At 54.6% G+C, this 8,829-nt stretch overlaps 1 protein-coding gene across 2 annotated transcripts in view; it reads right to left on the bottom strand.

Annotated features, from left to right (window-relative positions):
- Positions 1-8,829, bottom strand: part of TMEM44 (transmembrane protein 44) — a 31,504-nt gene that overhangs the window by 20,976 nt on the left and 1,699 nt on the right. For both annotated transcript variants that reach the window (XM_045851145.1, XM_045851144.1), the window contains exons 2-7: positions 7,220-7,346; positions 5,642-5,735; positions 4,349-4,515; positions 4,067-4,153; positions 1,724-1,894; positions 54-194 (exon numbers count right to left, since the gene is read on the bottom strand). In XM_045851145.1, the coding sequence (XP_045707101.1) occupies positions 54-194; positions 1,724-1,894; positions 4,067-4,153; positions 4,349-4,515; positions 5,642-5,735; positions 7,220-7,346 (787 nt within the window). The remainder of the gene's footprint in view (positions 1-53; positions 195-1,723; positions 1,895-4,066; positions 4,154-4,348; positions 4,516-5,641; positions 5,736-7,219; positions 7,347-8,829) is intronic.

An 8,829-nucleotide genomic window follows, 5' to 3' on the forward strand; every position in this document is an offset into this window, starting at 1 on the left:
TCCACGTGCAAACGCTGGTGGGCCCCGAGGTTTCCCAGCCCGTGAGACCTTGCCTCGTTCCTTGCCTCCTCGTTGTCTTCCTCTTTCTCTGCACAGGTCAGAAGGGCTTGGGTGTCCAGGCTCTCTCTGGCCTCAGAGGCGAATCCCAAGGCCATCCTCATCTTGCTTTTCATCACGCAGGAAAGGAAAATGATCTGGGAAGTGGAGTTAAGGTCCAAGGAAGCGGAGAGCTCCAGCCACCTGGGGCTGCCTTCACCTGTGCACCTGAGGGCCTCACCGCAGGCTCTCACCCCCTGCGTCGGGGCGCTCACCTGAGGACAGGGCCAGGTGCCTCTGCTCTCCCCCTCACGGGCCTGGCGCCCAGTAAAACTCCCCCTCCCCCAGGCACCCAGGAAATCTCGTTAAACAAAAGCATTGTGAAAAACGCCTTCCTCGAAGGACTTGGCTCGTAGAGACCGTACCTGTGGGGTGTTGAGTAGTTTCCCCTCAAGTTTATGTCCATCTGGAACCCCAGAACATGACCTCACTTGGATATAGGGTCTTTGCCGGTGTGATTAGTGAAGATGGGGTCATCCTGGACTAGGGTGGACCCCATTCCCCCGACGGGAGTCCCGACGGGAGGACAGGACTCACAGAGGGGCACAGGAGGAAGGCAGCCGTGTGGAGACAAAGGCAGAGGTTAAACTACGCTGCCGCCAGCCGGGGAGCCCCAGGAGCCAGCAGCAGCTGGAAGACGAGAGAGTCTCCCCGAGCGCCTTCGGAGAGAGTGTGCCCTGCCTGGGTTTGGGCTTCTAGCCTCCAGAGCCGAGAGAATACATTTCTGTTAAGTTGTCAGGTATGTGGCAATTTGTTATGGCAGCCCTAACACATTTTTGTAATTGAATGTATTGAGGTGACATTGGGTAATAAAAGTACATAGGTTTCAGGTGCACAATTCTGTAACCTGTCATCGGTGTATCGTACCGTGTGTTCACCCCCCAAGTCAGGTCTCCTTCCACCACCATGTATCCGCCTGTACCCTCTGCTGCCTCCCCCAACCCATCCCCTGCCCAATTAGCAGAATACATGAGAAAATCAGTCTCTGAACTACTGATGCTGAATCCACAGGTTTTACACACACACACACACACACCATCTCCACCTACCACTACCTGCATTCAGCTGCCTTTGAGGTCCTTGTGCCAAGGTCACTGCTGTGTCAGCACATTGAGAAACACCCCTGGGGAGCCAGGGAGGTGCTCCCTGACGAAGGGCGGCCTTGCAAACTTTTATCTCGGCTTCGCCAACCCAGCCTCCAGGACCACAGAGAACCCAGGGAATGATCACCCTGCACAGCAGGTCAGCTTGCAAAGCCTTCTCCCAGCCGGTGGGAAAGGCAAGGCCGAGATGAGGAAAACAGGTTCACAGAGGGCAGGGACCGACCCAGGTCAGGGGCAGAGCTGAGACTGGAACCTGGCTTTCCTGGTCCCGGGGCTAGAAACCGTCACAGATCCCTTTGCTGTTTCTCAGAGTTCCCGCCAAGAGAGAATTATTCTCATTTTTTAAAAAAAGAAAACAAAATGCATTACTGCACATTGCAGTTATGTCTCCCTGCACTAGGCTGCAAACCGCCTCCCTGGCCACCAGGAGAGAATTCCCTCTAGCAAGGGGGAGGGAGGGCATGACAGGGGCGGGAGGACATGCAGCAGGCAGGCAGGCAGGTGCCCCAGGCCTGGGCAGATACGGCGAGGTCCAGCGCAGCACGGCCCAGGGACGTCAGGAACCAGGGTGTGGCCCGCAGCAAGTACTCAGGACTCCGGTCGTGGGCCACAATGGCTGAAGCGTAGAGGAGGCCAGCCAGGGCCGACAGGAGCCGTGCCCACAGGTGGATGGAGGAAAACGTCTTACCCCGGCACTGGGAACAGAGAGGAGACAGCTGGGCAGGGAGGACCACTGTCGTGGCCCCAGCTGCCCTCAGGGCTGAGCCCCTGGGCAGAGCAGATTGGAGGGCAAACCCTCCACCCCTGACAAGTCCCCTAGGGAGCACTTATCTTGCAGCCAAGGGGCCACCATGCTTGAATGCCTTTAGTGATGGGGAGCCCACTACCTCCGAATGTAGGAATGACAATATACTGGCTGCTCTCAACATGCCAGGCACTGTGCTAGGTGTCTAACCCTTGAGTGGGAAGTGGCCTTCCCGTAACCTCTTCCCAGTGCTTTTCTCCAAGACTGCAGAGGACAAGGCCGCTCTTCCTGCCCCAAGGTGGCTCTTTGGATTCCTACATCCACGAGCTTCCTTTTTTTCAGAACACATCAAGTCACTCAGTGAGCAGTGTTTGCTGGTGCCTGTGGGCCCCACGCTCTGGAATGCAGTGGGGAACACAACAGACAAGCCCACTGCTCTCACGGGGCTGATGTTCTGCTCTCTCGTTCCCAAGGGATCGACTTGGTAAAGAACCGAAGGAGCTAATTTCAGGACGTGACGAAGGCTGTGGAGAAAGTGAAGCAGAGCGAGGGACTCAGTGGTGGGGCTGGCCGGGGCTACTTTATGTGGGGTGGTGGTCTGGGTTGAACTGTGTCCCCACCAAAAATGTGAAAGTGCCAACCCCAGAGCCTGTGATTGTGACCCTACTTAGAGATCGGATCTTTGCCGATGACCACGTGGAGACGAAGTCGTTGGGGAGAGCCCGGATCTAACTGGGTTGTGTCCGCACAAAACGGGGAAGCTGGACACAGACACACACAGAGGGAAGGCCACGTGAGATGCCCGAGCAGGGAGAAGGCCATGCACCGGAGTCGTGCCGCCACCAGCCGAGGGACGTCCAGAGGCTTGGAGAGAGGCCTGGAGCAGATCCTCCCCGGCACCTGCAGAGCCAGTATGGCCCTGCTGACACCTTGATATTGGACTTTGGGCCTCCAGGACTTCGAGAACTCATTACCTTTCTGTTGTTCGGAGTCTGTGATGCTTCGTTACAGCGGTGCTAGTAGCTAAGACAGGTGGTGGGAGCACTGCAGCAGTTTCTTCTAAGACCTTCAGGTGACACGGTTTCCCAGCCCCCGTGCCACCCTGCACACCTGTCCCAGGGTCACTGCAGGGGGAGCAGTGCTTCTTACTCTGCCCTCCCTTGATCTGCAGAGAACCTGTGCTGATGAGACCCAGTGTCCCGCGGGGTTTCTGGCCGTCACAGCACAGGCGACAGCTTCCACAAATGATCGACTGAGCACCTGGCATTCCCGGAGTCCATTCTGGCACTGCTATTAAACGAGGCTCTTGGGAAGGTGGTTTTTTTAGATGCAAGGATAGGCTCATCATGTTTCTGGCATGAGAATGCCATTATTCCTTCAGCAAGGACCCCTGGAAGTACGTGTGTGCATGTCCACAGTATCTTGCTCTGTCTTGCCTCGGTGGCTTTTCCGTGCGCTCTCCTCTCTCCCTCGCCTCTGCCTCCTCATGTCCCACCTTCCCTTTGGAGACAACTTGAGGCCTCCCCAGCACCCACTGGCCTGGCAGTGTGAACAGTTTTCAGCCTCACTCATCTGAATAGTGTGGGAGCCTTCTCTCCCTCTTCTGAAACCCCAGACATCTGATGCTATATTTCTTAGGGCATTCAATGACCCTGCTTTGCAGTTCTGTGTCTTCCGTGAGGCTGTGGGCTTCCCAGGGCAAGCACAGTGTCTCAGTGCCTCAAGTCACGTCTGCATCCCCCTGGGACTGGCCAGCACAGGTCTTCCCTCACCCCAGATGCCTGAAGACACCTGCCAATGAGATGCTCTCACATACACAGAGCTCCATAATTCTATCCTCTGAAACCTTCCTTCTCTTTCCCTAATGGGATGTTTGTTGGTCCAACCCTGGTGGCTTTTTCCCAAGAGCCTGCTTTTCATTTGCTATGAGAAGTGGGGAGAATGCAGTGGGCTCTCCAGGGTTCTCAGGACTGCTCCTGGGCCTCCCACCCATGTACCCCCCCTCCCCCACATGGGGTGATACCACCTCTCTGTCCCGGTGACCTGGGGCTTTGACAATGCTCCCAGATGCCCTAAAACCTGTCATGGTGGCCCACCATCCCAGCCCCAGCCCCAGCCTCACGATTCTGGAGAGAAAGGGGATCCGGGACGCCCAGGAGCCGAAGGCTGCGATGCCACCCAGCAGGTAGCCAAAAACTTCAGTGTTGTCCTGCGGGAACAGGCGTTGCACTCAGCGCCCCGATAAGACCATGTGCATCCCAGGCCCATCCTTTCCCGCCTTTAGTAGGTTCCTCCCAACCAAAGCTAACCCTGCTCACCCCGACCCCTGAGGTGTGTGTTGGGACCTGCAGAGGGAAGGGACCTTCACCCCAATTCCGTGCACCCCCAGCTAGCCCAGCCTCACCTGCAGCAGGCTCCCCAGCAGCCTCCGCTGTGGCCCTTGGACAAGGCCTGAGGCCTTTGGGGCAGCAGCCCAGAGAGCCCAGCAGGGGCCCAGGCTCAGGGGCAGCATCAGGGCAAATACGCTGGCCCTGAGCCGCTGCCTCCTCTTCCTCTCCTGGGACCTGTGACCTGCAATAGACACCAAAATCCCATACAGTTCCTGGGAACTTGACAGTCTGGGAAGAACTGGTGTTGGCCCAGCCCTGATGCCGGGACACACTCCCATGTTGTTCTCCTGGCCAGAGCCTCCCACCCCTTCGAGGCCCTATGGTTGTGTCACCTCTGTGAAGGAGTAGTTCCTCCCCACCCCCACCCCCTACACACACACACACACACACACACACACACACAACTGGTACTCTCTCCTTCCTCGGCCCTCTTATAACGTTTATGTTCACGGCAGGATGATCCCTCCCTTATCATGTGCGTGTATCTGACTGCGCAGAGCCACCTCTCTTGGGCTGGAGCCCTCTGAGGGCAGGTGCTGTGCCCTGGCAGTTCCCACAGTCTCCTCAGAGCCTGGCTCAGAGCAGAACTGGCACAAGCCTGGTGGAGGCATCAATGAGTGTGCATGTTTGTGCCAGTACACAAACGGAGCAGGACAAGGAGCGTCATCTTTTAAAGTCCCCTTGAAATACAATCCTAGGAACACTCCTCCTCTGGGCAGCACTGAGCAGCTGAGGGCATCTCAAGCATCCCCCCAATGCATGAATCTCCCTTTGGACAAGGGTCCACACACACACTGCTGCCCCTCCTCAGGAATGCACCTGTCCCACAGCTTGACTACTCATCAGGGCCACGCCAGGCAGAGTGGGGACAGCGCTGCCGGGCATGGCCCATGCCCATTCCTGGCATCCATTTCTGGAAGCTGTAGGGCTTCACTGCCCTCCCCCCCACCAGACTTGCACACTGAGGTGCCACTGTTCATCCCCCAAGCCTGACACCACCTCTCTTCCCAGACTTTGCTCACACTGTCTTTTCACCTGGAACACCCTTCCCTACAGTCCGAGTTCCGGTGTCACCGCCTTCCCTGACACCTGCAGCCCCTTCCCTCCCCCTGGTGCCCATGGTGGGTGTGTGCGCACCTCCTCACTAGCAGCTCTAAGGACTGCTTAGGGCCCTGTCTCCCTCCTCTGGCTCGGTCATTCGTGTGTGCCTGGCAGGGATCCAGCTTGGGCGGGGCGAGGCGTTCGCATTCAGTGCGCTGATGAATGAGAGCCTGAATGAAGATAGGAACAGATGGCCACACACTCACCCAAATTAGACTTGAACTTGGAGCCACAGATTGGGAAAAGAATGAACACAAAGTTCATCAAGTCAACAGCTGCTAGGTAGGCACCAGTGAATACCTGGGAGCAAATGGAGAGAGTCTTCATGTTCAAACAATTTTTCAGCAACTGCAGCACCTCTCGTCCTGGATCTCCTTTACCACATGTGTTCTGCTGACTAGTGCTTCCAGGGATGCCTCCCAACCCCAAGAAAGGCTGAGATCACCTCCATTTGACTGGTAAGGAGGTGGGGTGGATGCTTAAATGATTCATCTCAAGTAATGAAGCTGCCCAACAGGGGAGATGGGCGGGAAACCTAGCCCTCGGCATCCTATCCCACACTCTCTCCACCGTATGGTGAAATCCCTGCTGTGAAACTTTGGCCAAGCCACTGACCTCTAGGCCTCAGTTTCCTCATCTGCAAAACAGGGGGAACAACAGTGCCTCCCTCACCATGTGAGCAGATTACGTGAGTCAGTGCGTGGGAGGAGCTTAGTCTGCCCCGGAGCAGAGGAAAATGCACCCACCTAGAAATGCGCCAGTGACTAGGGCAGTGTGGTCAGCGCTAAGAGCATGCATTTGGGGTTTGACTCCTGGCACTGCAACTTGGCAAAGTTACTTAACCTCTCTTTGCATTAGTTTCCACATGTGTACAACAGGGGTAAGTGCACTCATGGCAGAATGATTTGAGGGTCCAACGAATTAATACACAAAAAGCCCTTAGTGCTAAGTATGCAGTGCAGTATTTAACAAGTGCCAGCTGTTGTTATCGGACTGCAGCTAGGCCTCATTACTCCCCATCTCCTAATGGGATGGGCACCCAAAATGAAAGGTGATCTGTTTCTGAGACAGTACTGCTCAAAGCAGGGTCGAGAACTCCCACAGTCTGTGTCCCGATCACTAAGCTGTCCTCCTTCATATCCAGCTGGGTGGGCAAAAGGTCAGCAGCAGCCCTATGAGGTAGCCCTGCAGGGGAGTCCCCAGGCTTTCCTTGGGATAAATGTTCTGGGATAGACCCCTCTTATACAGGTTTGTTGGGGGCCCTAAACTTTGGGAAAAGTTAAAATTGCTTCTCATCACCACCTGGGAAAGGATTCACCCCTGCATGAGCTGGGCCCTGGCCTGGGCTCTAAAAACAAAGCACGAACAACCACTGTTTATTGAGCATCTACTATGTGCCAGATGCTATTTTAAGTGATGGGGATACAGCAGTGAATACAAGTTTTTGCTCCTGTGGAGCTGACATGCTAGTAGGGGTTAAATACAATCAGCAATAAACACACTAGTAAGTAAAGCAGATGGTGTATTGGGAGTAAGCCATGGAAAAAAATAATAAAGCAGGATGAGGGTGTCTGTGGTGGAGGGGAAGGTCAGGGGAGGCCTTACTGAGAAGGTGGCTTTGAGCTAAGACTTGACGGAGATGATCAGGGAGCCACGTGGCTGTCCGGACAAGAGCATGGGAGGCGGGCAGAAAGACCAACAAGAACACAAGCCTGGAGGCAAACTGTGCTTTGCATGGTGAGGGCACAAGACAGAAGCCATGGTCCGCTGTGAGCCTGACACACCTGGATCGTGAGCTGCCTGGCCAGAATCGCCCCAACGGTGTCACACAGGCTGGTCAGGAGGCAGCACGCAGCACAAAGCGCCGACTGGGCCTGTCCGGATCTCTTTGTGCACGTCAGATAGAGAAGCCTGTGGGGACAGAGAGGGGTGTGGACAAAACATGACAGCTGCAAGTTTGAGCTCCCAAACAAGCATCTGAACAATACAATTGTGACTGTGTGTCCTTCCGAAGCACCCTCTCCCCAGGTATTCCACGGTGTTTTTGAACTTAGCTTACGCGTTGAAAAAGAAAGGATCAAATAGCTCCCTGACCCGCCCTTCTAACGAAGAGGAATTTCTTCCCTCCCACGAATCCGGCCAACTCAAGTTCATGACTACCTTTTCTGTGCTGACAAACTAGCTGTCAGGTTTCATTTCATGAAAGGAAACAGGAGGGTTATAAAAGTAACCCAATCACAGCAGTATACTGCAGAGCAGAATTAATCGCCTCAATATAAAAAGGCAACTTGTTTCTTTGAAATTAAAGTGAAATCATTCTAATCCATCTGTGTAACTGCATGGCCAGGCTCCTGCTGGCCCACATCCGATCTCATTCTGGGTACACGTGCTTTACACAGGGAGTTAGCACAACTCCTAGAGGATGCTGTGGAACTGTGGGCTAACCAGACACGACTTGCTGGGTTATCTCCCTTATTGCCTCCACCCCCTCCACCCTACACAAATTCAGAAAGGCAGAGCATGCTGGGAGGGGCCAGAGGTTTCTCCGTCAGGGTCATGGATTAGATCTCAGAAACACTTTGTTCTAGATGTTTCCCTACTACATTTCCATGGAGAAGCCAAGGCACAACTGCAGCTCTGGTTTCATTTCTTCATCCTTAGGACTCACAGGGTGGTACTTACTCCACATCCTTAGGACCATTTAGCTGGTTCTGAGCTGCAGGCCTTGGGAATAATGGATGAGGATGGAAGATACTAGGTTCCCAAACATCCCTGACCTGCCAGGGGAAGCCCGGAGCTCACAGTAGGAAGATGAACCTTTAATTTGGTCCCTGGGCTCCTGAAATGGGTTCAAAGTCTAAGAGTAAAGACTCTAAATTAGAAACTCTCTGAGTTAGACCCAGATTAGGGATAACTGACCTCAAACCTCCCACCTGAAAGTGGAGAAAGCTGAGGCTACAGTGAGAGGGGAGGTAACGGTGGGCCTTCTGGCTTCATGGAGGCTTCATTCCGTGTGGACCCTGCTGCTGTGCAGTCACTTTCTGGCTCTCAGGGGTTAGGGATGCCAGGCCGACCCTGACCCAGCTCACACGCAGCTGGGAGGAGATACAATCCCTAAAAATAAATGAAGGTTCGGGGATAGCGGAGTCCTAGAAACAACAGAGGGTCCAGACCTGAGGCAGGTGAGAAAGCAGAGGCTCTGCTCTCAGCGGGACTGGCTGGGCATGCCCGAGAATTACTCACTCTTGCCAAACCTTGGTTTGCAGGTTGGTAAAATGTCTGTCATGCAGACCTCAGAGGGTGGCCGTGAGGAACACACGAGGTGCAAAGCGCCTCTGCAGTTTCCTCTGGTCTGGTTAGTTTAATCCTCACCCAACTGCCCTTTTCTAATAGG

This window comes from Phyllostomus hastatus, unplaced genomic scaffold (assembly GCF_019186645.2).
Source record: "Phyllostomus hastatus isolate PE091 unplaced genomic scaffold, TTU_PhHast_1.1 phas_contig_86, whole genome shotgun sequence".
In the NCBI taxonomy this organism is placed as follows: Eukaryota; Metazoa; Chordata; class Mammalia; order Chiroptera; family Phyllostomidae; genus Phyllostomus; species Phyllostomus hastatus.